General features: G+C 34.8%; 3 protein-coding genes and 1 long non-coding RNA gene across 4 annotated transcripts; 2 read left to right on the plus strand and 2 right to left on the minus strand.

Moving 5' to 3' along the window:
- Positions 1–486: 486 nt before the first annotated feature.
- Positions 487–5,677, plus strand: LOC143569186 (thioredoxin F-type, chloroplastic-like). The gene is made up of 3 exons (XM_077055158.1): positions 487–841; positions 4,246–4,345; positions 5,188–5,677. Exons 1-3 carry the CDS (start codon positions 531–533, stop codon positions 5,320–5,322), a joined length of 546 nt encoding a protein of 181 aa, XP_076911273.1. The 5' UTR covers positions 487–530; the 3' UTR covers positions 5,323–5,677.
- Positions 5,678–6,721: 1,044 nt separating this feature from the next.
- LOC143569188 (uncharacterized) lies at positions 6,722–10,409 on the minus strand. Its single transcript, XM_077055159.1, has 5 exons — positions 10,292–10,409; positions 8,427–8,653; positions 8,232–8,312; positions 7,042–7,392; positions 6,722–6,926 (listed from the first exon to the last, which is right to left on the minus strand). Exons 1-5 carry the CDS (start codon positions 10,407–10,409, stop codon positions 6,825–6,827), a joined length of 879 nt encoding a protein of 292 aa, XP_076911274.1. The 3' UTR covers positions 6,722–6,824.
- Positions 10,410–12,090: 1,681 nt separating this feature from the next.
- LOC143569189 (uncharacterized) lies at positions 12,091–14,276 on the plus strand. The gene is made up of 3 exons (XR_013141691.1): positions 12,091–12,649; positions 13,966–14,036; positions 14,117–14,276. It is a non-coding gene; the product is annotated as an uncharacterized LOC143569189 (long non-coding RNA).
- Positions 14,277–16,028: 1,752 nt separating this feature from the next.
- LOC143569190 (mitogen-activated protein kinase kinase kinase 20-like) lies at positions 16,029–17,295 on the minus strand. Its single transcript, XM_077055160.1, has one exon. It carries the CDS (start codon positions 17,204–17,206, stop codon positions 16,109–16,111), a length of 1,098 nt encoding a protein of 365 aa, XP_076911275.1. The 5' UTR covers positions 17,207–17,295; the 3' UTR covers positions 16,029–16,108.
- Between the last annotated feature and the right edge of the window lie 402 nt (positions 17,296–17,697).

Raw genomic sequence — 17,697 nt, forward strand, 5'->3', positions numbered from 1 at the left:
CATGGCTTGCCAGGGTTCGAGTCCTGATCTCACTCGGTTTTACCGGCTCCTCGTTGTCGTGCTGTTTGGCAGGCGTGGGGGTCGGGTTTTATCCGGTGAATCCCTCAACAGGTGGACCGCTAGGGGCTCCGTCCGTCCGGACTAGTGGCCGGCTCGGACTACCTTTAGCCAATGGGGGCCACGTACGGGGTACCCGGCGTTACTTAGTTGGGCGTTCAAAAAAAAATTGGATTTTCCTTATGCCCCCTCATCTTCATAATATTCACACTTCCACCCCTTTGTTTAAGGAATCCAAACATTCCTTGACACAACATTCTCAACCACACAACCAACCACAATTTAATTCGTTCGTCCATCAAAAGCCACCACAAAAACCACAATAAAGCCAAACCACCCTCAGATATTCGTATCAAATCAACCAAATCCAAGGGCAAATCAGTCAATTCCCCCATATTATCACCATCAACCTTTCAGTCACATATCCTCACAACCACTCATATACTCACAGACCACAGCTTCCATCACTTACAATGGCGTTACAGATTAATCATGTCTGCCGGCCGATTATTACTCCGGCGCCGGCGTCATCGATCGCACCACGATTCTCACCGCCGGCGAAGCACGCCACCGTCGCCGGAGAAGCTCAACGGTCATTCGGTTTAGTGAAGACGGTTGTTGATAGAAGAAAACAGAGGTCTCCGGTGACGGTGAGATCGAACTTGGAGACTTCCGGTACGGAGGTGGTTGTTGGTGTGGTAACTGAAGTTGATAAGGATACGTTTTGGCCGATCGTTAATGCTGCTGGTGATAAGACTGTTGTTCTTGATATGTATACGCAATGGTAAATTATTTTTTATAAATAACTGTTATAATTGTTTCATTAGAAAAATGAAGTGTAGTAATAACAATTACTTAATTAGGAAACTTTAATAATTAGTGTATGTTAGTTATTTGTATGTTTTTCAGGTTAAAAGTTGTTCGTATTTGATCCTAGCGATCAATGTTTTAAAAAAACCGGATTTTTAAGAATACTGGAATGAACTAAAAAATGGGAGGTTCAAACCGGGTTGAATATTTACCATGTAATTTTATATAAATGTAATTTCTAACTCAAAAAAAGTAACCCAAAAGTATATGATATTTCATAATAAAAAATACTCCAAAAGCTAATCCTTAATAAAAAATAATACCAAAATACTTATTTTCAAGTTCTATTTAAATAAAAGTGTGCAATAGGTTTATCATTTATGACAATTTTTTTTAGATACCGGTTCTCAGTTTAAACCGGTATCTAAAAAAAACCAGATGGTTCGATGCTCTAGCAAACCACCCAAAAAAATACCGGGCTCTAAATATCGGCTGCTTGTTCAAAATTCGGTTCAACCGGCTGGTATGAACCTGTTTTTCAAATATTGCTAGCGGTACCTTTTCTAGTTATAGTAATTTGGATTGGGGTTGCATCCAACAAAGTGGTGTTAATAAGTTCCCAACAACTAAGATGTTTGACTTAATTGGATCGGGCAACACAAAACACACGATAAATGAACAACTTGTTCGACTCTTTTCAGTATTATTTTATTATAAGAAACTAAAACCGTACATAATACAATGATTAAGGGTGACAAACCCAACCCAAATGAATTGTTTTGGGTTAAGATGGATAAACTTTAAAAGTAAAATGGGTTAGGATGGATCACAAAAATTCTTCAAGTGGGTCAGGATGGGTTGGAAATATACAAGTGAGTTTCATTTATAGGTTAAAATGGGTCAAAACAAAATATCCAAGTTATCCAAAATTTATCTAATTCAAAATACCCAAACTATCACGTGCGAAACAAAACTCATCTGAAATCCAAAAAACGATCAAAACTAAACAAAAACCCCGAACCGACTAAAACGAAACAAAAAAACAAAAAGCAAACAGAACTGAAATAGAAAAACGACCAAAACGAAACACAAAAAACCGGAATGAAACCGAAAAACTGACCAAAACGAAACAAAGAAAAGCTAACCAAAACTAAACAAAAACTCCAAATCGACCGAACCGAAACAAAACTGAATCAAAATAGAAAAACGAACAAAACGAAACAAAAAAACCGATATGAAACCGAAAAGTTGACCAAAACGAAACAAAAAAAAAGCGAAATGCAAATGAAAAGCTGACCAAAACGAAACAAAAACACCGAACCGACCAAATCGAAACAAAAAAACCGACGAAACTGAACTGAAATAGAAAAACGACTAAAACGAAACAAAAAAACCAAAACGAAACTGAACCGGAATAGAAAAACCACCAAAACGAAACAAAAAAAAAGCTAAATGCAACTGAAAAGCTGACCAAAACAAAACAAAAACACTGAACCGACAAAACGAAACAAAAAAAACTGAAGTAGAAAAACGACTGAAACGAAACTGAACTGAAATAGAAAAACGACCGAAACGAAACAAAAAAAACCGAATTGAAACTGAAAAACTGACCAAAAGGAAACATAAAAAAACTAAATGCAATTTAAAAACCGTATCAAAACGAATCAAAAATACCGAACCGACCAAAACGTAACAAAAAAACTGAAACGAAACTCAACCGAAATAGAAAAACGACCAAAACGATACAAAAAAACCGATATGACACCGAAAAACTGACCAAAACGAAACAAAGAAAAGCGAAATGCAATCAAAAAGCTTACCAAAACGAAACAAAAAAACTGAAACGTAAACGACCAAAATAAAACAAAATGAATCGAAACGAAATGAAACCGAAAAAACTGACTAAAACAAAACAAGACCTGTGTTGCACGGGAACTGGTACGGGAACGGGAAACGGCAAAACTCAAAAAATCAAGAAACGGGTACGGCAAGGGTACGACTATAAATGCATATAAAAAATAAATATATATTATAGATAATGTACCAAAAAGCCCAAAATATATTCATACGTCGATGTAAACTTCAAAATTCATACATCTTCCAATGATAATCAATCATAAGTCTTTCAAAATCAATCATAGTAATAATAGAGAGGGTTAAATATTAAAATACACAAACTAATTTTAAACTTTTTATGTTAAAACTTATAAGTTTTGGAGACTATATACAAACAATTGAAAGTTAAAGGGGTAAAATGTTAAAATATCTAAAGTTATCTAAACCTAAATAACCTAATTAGATTTTACAGCCGCTATTCACAACACTATTCACAATCAGATCCTCTTCTTCTTCCTTGTTTCCGGCAAATACTACAGCCGGAATATGCCGCCGGAATATGCCACCGGAAACGTTTCAAAATCGTTCCCCAAGTTCTGGAAACGTATCGAAACACCGTTTGAATTTTCGAAACGGTCAACGATCGTCCCCAACTTCAAGGAAACGGTCAAAATACGTTTCCTGCCGTCCCCGGCGAGTTTCTGGGACGGGGTACGGCACCTTGGTTGCGTTTCCGTGCATCCTAGAACAAGACTGAAAGCGAAAAAACTGAGAAATCGAAACCGAAAAAATACCGAAACCGACCTGAAATGAAAAAAAAAACAAAACCGAACCGAAATGAAAAAAAAAAAAAACCGAACCGAAAAAAACCCCGAAAAACGCGAACCTGAACCGGTACAAAACGTTTTTTTTAATGAACGGGGATGACGGGGGAAACATTTTAGTTATTTTACATTTTGCATTTTTTATTTATATTTTGAGTTATTATTTTTTTAATAGTTTTTTTGAATATTTTTTGAGGGGTTTTTGAAACCCTTTGTATGTCAACCTTTAACTTGGGTCAAGATGGGTTAGCTTTACCCATCTTGACCTATATCCATCCTAACCCTCTAATTTAAAAATCCATCATGACCCCATATCCATCATGACCTATACCCATCCTGATCCATCACACAAATCCAACCCAACCCACTCACATTCCCACCTCTGACAATGATCCTATACATCTATTTGTACCAACCTTAACTTGTTTCTTAACTCTAATTCCTAATGAGACTCAAATCACTCAAAACACATAATAAAATATATATTTATACTTCTAACTCAATTATCGCGTAACATGAAATTAAACTATTTCATTTATTCTCTAATCTTTATCTCTTTTATCTTTAAAATATTCTATTTAGTTTGCCCCCTGTACTTCTCGGTTGTTCATATTTAACCCTCGTTTATATGTGAAATCAAGATTATATATGTCATAAGCAACATTGGTTGGTATTTGTTTATATACAGCTTTGTCCATGGTCTCTGATTTTTTCATAGGTGTGGTCCTTGCAAGATAATTGCTCCCAAGTTCCAAGAATTGGCTGAGAAGTATCTTGATGTTGTCTTCTTAAAGCTTGACTGCAATCAAGAAAATAAGGTATGCCCGATATTTATATATATATTAATGGCATTAACTCATGTGACCAAAAACATGAACCTAACATGAAATTCGAGGGTTTGGGTTTAGTTTAAACAGTTTAAGATTGAACCAGCGAACACGTTTGCCTAAATGGACCGCGTTCAGGTCGATCTGATGGTCACGGGTTGATCTGTTTTACTCGTATATTTTTATATGCTTAAAAATGTCTTGTATTATTACTTAAACTGGTTGGTATTTTATGTCAATTTTTAAACGATAAAAGACAAATGAAATGTAACTGTATTTGAATTTGTGATATTATAGTATTAATGTTAAAGAAAATAATATAAATTTTTTGGGTTAAACAGATCGTGCTCGTGTCAACTCCTGAAACTTATGTCATGTTTGGGTTTGACCGGTCGATATTCACACACAACCTATTTAATAAAAACGAGCTGAGAACGGGCTCGGCTCGTTTTGACTAACGAGAGCTTGAGCTCGTAAGTAATTTCTTTTATATTTTGAGAAAGAAACTTAAGCTAGCCTAAGCGCAGCTCGAGCTCGTGTGTAATACCAGAACCAAATCTTGGCTCGAGCTCAACTGTGTAGTGTGAAATTAATACATGGAGGTCCAAAAGAGTTAAATCTTCTAAATACACAAGGCTTGACGAGCCTAAACAAATAAACAATCTTCCCATACTAGTCTCGAGCTCGGGCTCGATAACACTTGGCCTGTTTCAAGCTTTTTATCGATATGATCTCGAGTAGCTCTTGAGCGACTAGGCTCATTTGCATCCTATCTAACATCCCCTTTGTGATATTATATTGGATTAGACGGTAATATTAATGTTTGTTGACAGTCACTGGCAAAGGAGCTAGGCATTAAGGTGGTACCTACCTTCAAGATTCTTAAACATGGTAAAATTGCCAAAGAAGTAACTGGTGCCAAGTTTGATAGTCTGGTTGCTGCCATGGAAGAAGTAAGATCCAGTTAAACCACCACCTGTTTATATTATAATCTACTACTAATTCATATGTTTCAAATCGATATTTTAATAACTATTCGAATTTCATCGTTGGTATGCCCAAGGTTAGAGCATGTTGTTAGAAAATGTCTCGGGTTTTACCAGTGTGTATATCTTATTACGTTCACCGCCTATGAGTAACGTTCGTTTGAAACCAGAGGTCAAGTTGTCGATTTTTGTGACCAGATCTGAAATCTCCAATGCCATCAAGATTCGCTCTTGAATTCATCTTTAGTGCATGTGTGTATGTCTACAATACTTATATTTATGTTTATATATATGTCTATTCTATCATGTTAATATTTAAGTCTCGATATTTAACTAAGCGTGTATGTTACTTGAACCCAAAACACCATTTTTATGAACTTACCAGAAATTTATTTGAACCACAATGCAACAGAAGGGCTCATTTTAGAACTAATAATTTGTTAAGAATTGTGAGAATCATGTTGATTCTTTTACCATTTATTATATAAATTAACTAGAATTTCCATTGTTTTAAAACTTATTTATAAAAAAATATGGCATTTATAGTCTTTGTCTAAATGAATATGTGCACATAAATGCAGTATATGTGCTCTTGAAAACAAAACTATATGCACAAGGTAGATGTGTGTGTCCAAAAACTAGGAACAGAAAGTATGAAGAGATTAATAAACTTTTTAAGTTTCGTATTTGCCATTCTATGGGAACGGTATGTATGCGTGTTTATGGGGTTATGTGATATTTTAGAATCAAAATAAAAGCGTCCACAAAGTAAAGATGAACAACATATATGTGGCGTGTGCGTTCAAGTACTCGTGTATTCAAAACAGAGAATATAAGGTGAAGTATGGTTTTCGTGTAATTAACCTTTTTTCTCAGATTAAAACATTTTCATAGTTGGAATGAAAAAAATCCAAACATAACTTGTAACAAGTTTACTTAAGCATTGACAAACTAAATAAACACATGAGCATAGTTTCTAACTAATTAAGTTATTAAGAATATCAAGTGACTAAACAATCATGTTCGGATACTAACATGATTGTCTAGTAACATGGTAAGAGAAAAATCATGACTAATATATGCACTGGAATTGGTGAATGGTGATGATTCATAGACTACCCCATTAACCATCATTTTAAGGGACATAGTGGTTTGCTATTAACCACCTTTAATGGGACACAATGATCAACCAGCATTTGAAGAGACATAAATCTATAATGATTCACTGTTAACCACCATTTGATGGGACATAATGGTTATTATTAACCACCATTCGAACCAACCTACCGCAACCCAAAATACATTTATTTATCATTTAGGAAACATTGTTTCACAAAATATATAGACATGAATACATATATCAAGAACAGAACAATGCAAAGGCATGTCACACATAAATTCCTTTTATATAAAACAAAAATTACAACAAGGTATCAGTAACTACATCATATACGCAGTTCGTATTTTATACTTACAGTGTCATTTTACAACGTCGTCCTCAAAAACTGCACTAAAAAGTACAGAAGTGCAAGAAACAACGCGAGTTGAATGGCATCCCTTTGAAAGTCATCCTCAGTTTGAAAAAACTACAATAACATCAAACAAAATTTAAAATTAAGTCACACATATTACATCAACTTATTTTGCTAAAGTTAATTATCTGATTCTGATTATTCCATATTAAAACCAAGATTAGTGTACCTTTCTGGGATCACCAGATGGATCCGGATAGAAATCCACATTTTTATTTTCTGTTGAAATGCTGCTAGAAACATTCTTGAAAGAATCAGATATATCTTTTGCAGACTCGATTGTGGAAAACAGGCGACGCGATGCCCAAAAAAATGCTTGAGCAATCGGTGATGATGAAGATAAATCCCATGTTTCTTCATGCTCGATAACTTGACCGCTTATTTGGTTTAGTGTAAACCGAGAGTTGACTTTGACAATCACGGGCCCACCGACACTAGCTATCGGGTTTTTAGGAGTTCCTTTCAATGTCCACTTTATGTTCAATACACTAGTAGACAACATCACCATGTCTTGCACACTCTAGAGAGAGAAAGAGAGAGAGGAAGATATAATTTGGAATTATTGCGGTTTTAAGACATACAAAATTATACATTCAGGACAAATACTATTAAAAACCAAAACATAACCTTTGTATTTTCTCGTAAAAGTTTGTTAACGATTATTTGCAAATAAGAAAGCAACATACTTTTTTATTTTTCCTCATAAAAATCTCTCAACAACGATTTACACATTAAAGTCCATTCACATGTTAAATTTGAGCTTTCTTTTACACTTATTAATACAATAATACTACATGAGTAAAAAAACAAGATGAATTAATGTTTTAGATTGGACAACGTGGAAAGGAAACGTATGTTCATGTTCATCTTTTCTTTTCCATTTTTCAATTCAATAAGTTGATAATAGAAAATAATCTTTTGGAAACAATTTAATAAAAAATGCATGAGTGTGGATGACGTAACTCAAAATAAAATAAAAGGTAAAAGTATATAAAATGGCTTGTATAAATCTAAAATCGTTAAAAAGTTATAAATAAATGGTTTTTATCGCTATTATAATGTAATTTGTCAAATAATGTTTTCATGATTCATTCAATCATAATTAAGAGATATTTATTAATCAAATTTAACAAGAGACTTTTATAAAAAAAAAAGAAAGCATGTCAGACTTTTATGTGCAGAATATTATTAATGGACTCTTACAAGAAAAAAAATATGTTGGTTTCTTATGTGTAAAAAAATTGTTAACAAACTTTTTCAAGAAAAAACGGTAAGTACGTTGGTTTTTTATAGTATCTGGCCATATATTTATTAGAGATTAACACAAAGTATAGTCTAATTCAAGCATAATACTCTTACCACAATAGGTTTATCCAATGCGTCAAGTGACCATAACGGTCTCTTGTATTTCTCACGACCCGTAAAACTTCTAACCGGGTCCTACATTAACACAATACATATTCAATGTAACAAAAATACACTCTAAAATTCTATTAATGATGAAAAAATTGGTTCCAGGTTCTGTAAAAATATTTAATATAATATATAAAATACCTTATATTTTACTGAAACAGCGTAAGTTCCAAGAGCTCGATTGCCCTCGCGAAGCTCTAAAATGTCGCGTACAAGTTGTCTCGCGGTCGCTTCAACTGCTGGGCTGCTAATGCATTCAAAGTCATTGCATAATTCCCCAAAATCCATACCATCAACAATTTTGTCGCCTTCTGATTTTTCAATGGCGCGATCAGCGGACACTTGTGTTGTTTTAGACTCATTTGCTACTACATTAGACGTTAAAAAAGTTCATGGTCAAATATCAACAATTTTGTAGTTCTAAAGTCAGTATACGTCATATGATTAAAATGAACTTTGCTAACAATTTACCATATTAACTTGTATCAAGAACATTAAATGCATATCAATTTGCGAGTAAAAAAGTAATAAATTTGACATCTAAAGTCAAAAGTATGAATTACGAAGTATGGTAAACTTATCTAATATTAAGAACCTAGGGGTGTAAATGAGCCGCATTGCTCATGAGTTACTTAAGATCGGGTCGCTAAAAGCACAAATCCAGCTGAGCTTAAACGAGCTCAAGCTTCAATTGAAGCCGGTTTAACAAATGACCCCGAGGCTGAGCTTCATATATATCAAGTTTTACTAGGCTCAGGAGCATAATCACCAAAATATATATACAAATATAATAAACTAGTGGTATTACCCGGCGCGGGGCAGGTTGGAAAACCTAGGCACGCGATAACGAAACCTAAGCGTTGTCGGTCCCAGGTGTTAAGGTGGTAAGTCGACACAAATTCTGTTGGTTTTCATCACACGTTTATAACGATACAGAAACCAAAACAAAAACAAAAACAAAAACAAAATCGGCATTCAGACAGTTTTGTTATGTTCATTACGATACTGGGATTGAAACAAAACACGGTAAGTCCACACGAATTTGATCGGATTCAGTCACGTTTGTTACGATACCGGAACAAAAACAAAATTGACATTCGGTCGGTATTCCTTACGTTCGTTAGGGTACCAGAATTAAAAGAAAAAAAAAACAAAATGTCACATACCAATAAGCTGCCGTAAAGCGGCCCAGTGGGGGCTTTGCGGCACCAAAGTTGTCTTTTATACTTATTAGAACAGACAGGGAAGGCTCATGTACATTTTAATCTTAACGTGAGAACGTAAGAAATAATACTAATTTATAAAAAATAAGAACGTAAGAAACAATACCAACTACAATACCAATCTAGATAAATAATTATTTATAATGACAAAGAAAAAAAACCTAAAAATTACAACAAAAGAATCAAAATCAAGAACAAAACAATAACAACATATACCAGCAAATACTATAACAGCAAAAGAAAAAAATCTAATAATAACAATAAAATATAATCAGCATATACTTATAACATCTCATAATTGAAAATTAGCAAATACAAACAGAAAATAACAGAAAACACTTATAAAAATAAACCTAATGATAACAACAAATTAGTTCTCACTGTTTTCATGTTAAGAATAAAATGTATTTGATCTTGTTTATAGAACAGTAATATATCACATAATAATTATAATAATATAGTTATGTTAAAAATAACTAAATAATATGCATTAGTCCATTTATACGAAACTGCAGTTATGGTTGTATATAAATAGTAATCAATAAGTAAATAATAAACGAGTTGAGTTCAAACTCGAACTTGTTAAGATAAACGAGCATTTGTGTCAATGAGAATGAGAAAGTTGAAATTTCACTGAAAGGATCATTAGAATTAATCTTCAGGACACAAACCTTCGTTAATAATATTAACTTTAAAATCGAACAATATGTTCAGCAAAATTAGTTTTTGCAACAGATTACAAAATCTGAATTCATAAATATATATATACAGACAGATAAGAACCTTGTAGTGGGGACAGCCGGCGGCGGTGGGCGGAGAGGGTGGTAACGGAGCGACGGTTAACGGCGGCGATGGGCGGATGGAGGGAAACGGCGGGTAGAGCAGGAGCAGAAGCAGTCATTGCTGTATGAAGATGCCATTTGCATTGCGTTCATCATTTGGATTTTTCTTTTCTCTTTTCAGTGGATAATGTGTATTTTGTGCAGTTGAGGATGTCAAAATGCCACGTCATACTGCTTCAACTAACTTTCTCTGTTTATTTATTTAAGATTGGTATGGTATAGTTTTGTTGCCACTACTCTTAATATGATTATTTAAAATGTAGTGTAGTGGAAAATGCATTTTTGTTCTTCCACGTTGTATCAAATTTTAGTTTCTTCTTTTAATTTTATGTATTTAGACACATTATTCTTTATGTTTTAAGTTTTAATCAGGCGCTGTTTAGATGTCCAAACTTATTTAACTTTTTATTAAGTTTAATCACGTGTATTAACATATAACCAAGCACGATAATAGACATGTTACCTAACCCCTTGTGGCCTTGTTTAACAATCGATCTTCAACTTTAATAAATAATAATAGGGTTCAACGATCGATTTGTAGTTTCAAGTTAGGGTTTCGACTGAACTAAATCTCATACCATGAATCGAAGACGAAGATCGGGATGGTTTGTTGCCTGTGTTGCAAAGAAACACTCATTTTAACATCATGAACGAATCGAAGCCTAGGTCGTCGGTTTTATGCTTGCTTGGATAAAGTATGTCAAATTTACAATTCGGTTTGGTTTTTGTTGGTTTTGGTTTGATTTAGAGTTCGTTTTAATTAGTTCCAAACCCGTTTGATTCGATTGATAAGTTACAAACCAAATTTCGCTTATTGCTTTAAAAACTATATATAAAATAATAAAAAGGCAACCGACAAACTTTCATTTCTTAGACTATCGCCACAATACTTTAACGTATATACTCTTTGGCCCCTCAAATACAAACTTTGGTCATTGGACTTTTGTTACAAAAGTTTCACAGATTTAATTTCAAACCCCTCAACTTTATTTCCATAAATTTACTTTTGGGCCCTTTACTATGTTAATGAAACTTTTGCCACTAAACATTTACAGCAACAAACAAATCGATACCACATGACTTTCCGCCACAACGTGTGATAGCTTTCAAACATGTAATGTATTTAACTTGTTCCACCATAACGTGCAGATAGAATCACTTGTTTTTGAACCCAATGGTAACTGAGGGGTGTAACCGCATTTTGAGTTTGCTTTTAAGATTTAAAGGTGAGCAACACAAGTCTTACCAACAATACCCCATCTGGACCTAAACCCGGTTAATGATATTCTCAAGAATCAAAAACCCTCCTATTGTAATATAATCAAGTCTGATTGATTCAAATATTCAGGTCTTACCCAGTAGAGGTGCGCAAATCGGTTAACCGGTTATTTTTCTAACCGGTTAATAATTTGGCAGGAAATGACCGGTTAGACCGGTTAATCGGGTCAGGTACTAACTTGTTTTGATAAAATAATAAAAAAATAAAATCGGTTACCTGGATGGTGAATAACCGGATAAAAACCGTTTTAAAATAAAATAATTAAAAAATCGGTTAACTGGTTTCAAAGTCAGTAATATAATCGGTTTCTAACCGATGGTTTTTTCCGATTAGTAACCAGCTAGAGATGGACTGATCGGTTAAAGAAATAGTTAGAAACCAGTTACTAACCGATTAACCGGTTGACTATTACCCGGTACTATTTGGCACCATTTCTTTAAAAAGAAAAGGCGCATTTCTTCTCAATTCCCCCTTTTCCTAACAACAAAACCCTAAATCACACAATCTCTCAAATCCCCAAAATCAAGCAATGAATCCTCATCTTCTACCAATAATAATAATCCTCTCATTCTTCTTCATCATCACCACCATAACCCATTCATCTCCATCAATCTACGACGCCTTAAGCGCCACGGCCTCCCAATCGGACTCCTCCCAAAGGGCATCACCAACTACACCATCGACCCATCCACCAACCGCTTCCAAGTCCACTTAAACAGTTCTTGCGACACCAAGTTCGAAACCAGCGTCAGATTTGACTGGAACTTTGCTGGGGTTCTCAGTTACGGTCAAATTTCCAACCTTTCTGGGATTGCTGCTCAGGATCTGTTCCTGTGGTTCCCTGTGAAGGGTATTCATGTGGATGTTCCCACTTCTGGGATTATTTACTTTGATGTCGGTGTCGTGTTTAAGCAGTTTGCGCTTTCGTCGTTTGAAGTGCCCAAAGATTGTGCTGCGTTTGATGCCGGTAGACTCGGTAATGATTTAGTCGTGCTTGAGGATTGGTCTGGAGGCATTCGGGTATGAATATATGATAAATGCGTAATGTTTTAATTTGAATTTGGTATGATTATTGGTGAATTTGTTAGAATCATAGTTATCAAATGCGCTAGGCGCATAAGCCTCGCCTGGGGTCTAGGTGCAAGGCGCAAAAAAGGCGCACTTAGATAAAAATTAAAAATATATTATGTGTATGAAAAATAATACTAATCTTCAAATATAATAAACGAAAGCTATCATATAATATTTAATATCATCTAATTAGTACCAAAAGTTCTAAAATAGTCGAGTTTTAAATGTAGTTATGTAAGTTGACCTCTTCTAGACCTTAGGTTCAATAGCACTCATTGCGTATGTTTCGCTCGGCTTTTATCTTCTCGTGTTCTTGGCATAGACAATGGCGAAGTGCTCGGTTAGGAACTAGAAGCGCGTTTATTGAGCCTTGCCTGAAAAACAGGCCCAGGCGCAAGAAGCGAGGGCTTTTAATAATAGTGGTTAGATTATGTTATTAAATTTTTTATAGATAAGTGTTGTCATAACATCTTGTCGTATAGGCTTACACACGTAGAATAGAGGTCATGTGCACGAAATGTTACACCTGCTGTTTGACTTGTCTATACACCTCGTATATGGTATAGGCGTAGAGTTCATCACTGAAGAACTTTATGCTTCATTATAGGCTCTATACGCCTTTCATAGCTCTTTGTGGATGAACTTTATACCTCGTATGTGGGCCCTATAGTATCTCATTCTTGTTCATTTTTTAAAGATTTTTTGAAATTTTCACCTTCACTCGTATACAAGCCATACGACTCGTTTAGGGTTTTGTCAATGTCATATGAAACCATTTTACATTTGTACGACCCGCATAGGTCTATACAAGTCGTGTAGATGTTAAGTGGTCTCTGGATATAACGTCTTGGTGTCTGAATATCTCATGCCTAGAACAAACATGATCACAAATTCACAATGTTTTTATTAAGTAGTTTTTAATTGTTTGTTACAAACTGATTCTTGTTGATGGATTCAAAATTTCAATCTTGCCCTTAGGGTCAAATAAACTAGTTATCTGCTGTTTGACTGCTTCTCATACCTATAAACATAATCTATTAAAAATTAGCATTCCCAATGTCCTAAATTTGATAATTTTAATTGCAAAAAAAATTATATAAAAGTAATAATCTTTTAAATAAATAGATTGAGGAGGTTATAAACATTTGAATGCCCTTTTTACGTGATTCCTTAATTGCTTTGAAGCTACTATTTATTTGTTGGTCGTACACTTTGGCATAATAATTTTCTTGTGATTTTTGTGTTTTTTTCTTTTCTTTCTGAAGCAACAAATTGAGGGAGATGATCAGAGAGCTGATGCATAAGTTCTAGAACAACGCGGAAACTTTTTTACGAGGTAATTTAACTTTACTCGAGTTTCTTGTTGAATTGGTTGGTTTGTGATCATTAATCTTTACTGTTGATGTTTATGGTTAGGGTGCAAGACATGATGATGTAGAAATGTTTGTTCTTGAATGATTTGTATGCTGGTATACATGTACATGTAATCATGTGTTTTGTTTGAAAGATTATGTAACACGATACTGTTATTAGGATATTGAATACTAATGGTCATATTTTGGTGTATATTCATTAATTGTGTTCTAAGGTGCTATATGCTATTTAAAACAGTGAAGTTTAAACTTTAATTTGTTTCCTCTTTAAAACTTTCATAATAAACAAGTGTCAGCTAGCTTGGGAATGCTCACATGGGAGCAATTAGGAGGCTGAGGTGGCAACAATCGGTACTGCTCAGGAACACCACCCGGGCAACAATCGGTACTTCACCAGGTTTGACCGGGTTCGGCCGAACCTGGTGAAGTACATGTGGCTCTGCCACTGTGTATTGCGACAATACCACATTTTAACCTATTTTCTCCTAACGAGCTTATACTAGCTGAATACTAACGTTAGTACTTTGATGATGTGGGCATATAGGTGTCAAAAAACACCCATCTCCCCTCCTCTCACCACCATGACAGTCGTCATCACCACCATTATGGTGGTGGGGTGACGGTGATGGTGATGGTGATGGTAGCATGTGATGGCTGCCATGGTGGTGAGATAGGGGAGAGGGTTGCCACATAAGGATGATTTGACGCGCATGCATGCCACGTCATCAAAATATTAATGGCATTAGTATTCTGTTAGTATGGGGTCGTTATGAGAAATAGGTTAAAAGATGGGATGGTCACCAAACATTTTGCTAGTTAGGATCTTTACACGCCACTAGAGAATAGTTTAGATTATTTAAGTTCAATTTTCATTTTTCCTAATCAACGCACATCGAGTTATGACTTTATGTGTTTTCTATCTCCTATTTTAGTTTGCGCTAATCAACGAGGATCAAATCATTTCTTGCTAATTCTAATCTGAATTTCATCCGAGGGTTTCCTTTTATACTTAATAAGGAGCTTTTATCTAACTTTTGTTGTTGCTTATAAGCTAAAACAAACCACTAGACCTTGTTTCAAGTTTTGCATCCAACTAAAGATTTAAATCATGCAATTTTCTTCGAAAAGATAGTTGAATACTTAAAATATACATTTAGACCTTTCGTCTCCTTTTATAATTTTTTATTTGATTCGTTTGAGATAGACACAACCGCTCATTCATAAGTAATTAAGTTGAAGATATTAAAATGTGGAAATATGAGATCTGGTTATTAACGAAATAGGTTACATGTAAAAGAAGCTTTTCCTCAACTAATCAAAGGTGAAAACAAAATTGCAAGTAAAGAATATTGTGCATCATCAGCAAATTTAACAATGATACAGTAAGAGAACATATATAATATAAAATTAACTACTAAATAGTGATAACAATGATATTGTAAAAGTTTACAAATTTGGTAAATGGTAAGACCATGCGTTGACAAACTAGACACTCTAGGCATATGAGACGTTCATTTCAATATTTTTGCAAAAAACAAGTGTAAACAACTCTCCTACAATAATTAATTATTTTCTCCCTCTCTCACAAAATGCCTCATTCATCACGTTGTGTACACAAAGTTTATCACCAAAATGCGCGAGGGGGGGGGGGGGGGGTTGTGCTCCGGCGTTTCGGCCCAAAACCCATTTTACCAACTACGCTCGGTCTAACTGTTACAGTGGAAAGCGTAACAACATAGCATTTAAGTCATAATTATAATTACCTTGCATGATTAGATCTCTCATCCAGTTACTTCAACATTCGATAATTATAGAAGGCATAAATTTGATTATATCCAGTTGATCTATGATGCGTTAAACTTTACAAGAATGAAAGATCATAAACATAAAACACACAATCATTAAAGAGTTTTTACAATTTAGAAATCAGTCTTGCTAAAGAAACTATGTGTTGTATGTACCATTATACAACCTATGAAAACATTCAGAGTCAAGATCCTAACATTATATCCAACCATCAATGTTGCTACAATCTCTAGGAAATGGTAACTAATCTTACTGGAAATCTCTGCACTTCATGTAATCTAGCCTTCATATTTTCTTCATTTGGAGTAGCATGCACATCTTCTTCTTCATCATAGAAAGATAACAATGACGACGTTATCCTGTTTATGTCGAAAACCTCTCGTGATTCTCCAACTTGTTTGATACGAGCATCGTCATCTTTGCACAGCCCTTTTAAGAAAGGATGACTCAGCAACATGTTAGCAGTCAATCTGCACATAACCTTTTTGCACAGACAATGTTTCAAGAAACTCTTTCCTTCTGCAGATATGCTGCTAGAAACAGAAATTAAGTCAACTTCGTCACCAATACGAGTTAACATCTCATCATTGCTCAAATCTTGGTTTGAAAACCAGAGCGGTTTTCCAGTCAACATCTCAAACACGATACACCCGAACGCCCAAATATCAGCAGGCTGTTCTTGCACACCGTTAATCAAAGCTTCTGGTGATAAATACATAGTGGTGCCCCAACCATAACTGTTCTTCTTGGCCCGTTTCGTCCTCCTCGCCAATCCGAAATCCCCAATTTTAGCAATAAATGCACCAGTTTTTCCCGCCACAAGCAATACATTTTCTGGTTTCAAATCACAATGAACAAACCCGCGCTTGTGAATGTGACTCAACCCACGAAGAATCGATCTAGCATGTCGCCGCACATCCAACTCCGGCAGTCCTACACCATTCGAGTTCTTGATGAGATCAGCAAGGGTTCCACCGGAGCCATACTCCAATAACAAATTGTACACCATCTGGCCTTCATCTCCGGTCGTAACCTCTTCACCGAAACACTTGATGACATTCGAACACCCGCGGAGATTATCCAAAACCTCTTTCTCCTTCTGAATCGAACCCGAAGCAGAGACATCGGCAGATTTCACGGCCATAATTGGGGGATACAAGTTGTATCTCGACTTGACATTCGCAACGAAAACACGACCGAAACTGCCTTTACCGATCATTGCACCTCTGAACCACCCAACACCATCGCCGTACACATTCTTCCAATCTTCTTGTTTACTTCTCTTACCTTCGTGAACATGTTCTTCACCAACCAACCTTCGTTTCATCTTCTTCGAATATAAAACTTAGGGTTTTGGCTTCCAAATAAGAAAATATGTTGTAGTGTTGTGCAATGGTTGTGTGTTATGCATGTTTATATACGCATGGGTAACGGTTAAATTGTGTTTATGAAACTTGGCGGTCACGTCTCCTCCTAATGTGAATATATTTGAAAAATGTTTTTAAGAAAATGATTTAAAAGTTAAAAAGTATTTTAATAAAAATTTGAAAGTTAAAAGAAAAACGAAAAGATCGGAAATATATCAAGATAATTAATATTTGTTGCCCGTTTGCCTGCCACTTTATTGTAATCGTTTTATAGTAAATTATATAAAACTTCGATTATTTAACAAAAAAAAAAATTAATATTTCAATTTTGGTAAAGTACGTGTTATTAGATCACAAGTGTTCACATAGTTAAGAAAACAAGTATTTTAATTTTAGTGTAATTAAATCCATCTTGGAGTTGAGCAAGATAATATGTTAGAAGAGAATTTAG

Source organism: Bidens hawaiensis, unplaced genomic scaffold (genome assembly GCF_021521415.1).
Source record: "Bidens hawaiensis isolate Kalapana, Puna unplaced genomic scaffold, B.hawaiensis_p1.1 tig00024420_1, whole genome shotgun sequence".
NCBI classification, from domain to species: Eukaryota; Viridiplantae; Streptophyta; class Magnoliopsida; order Asterales; family Asteraceae; genus Bidens; species Bidens hawaiensis.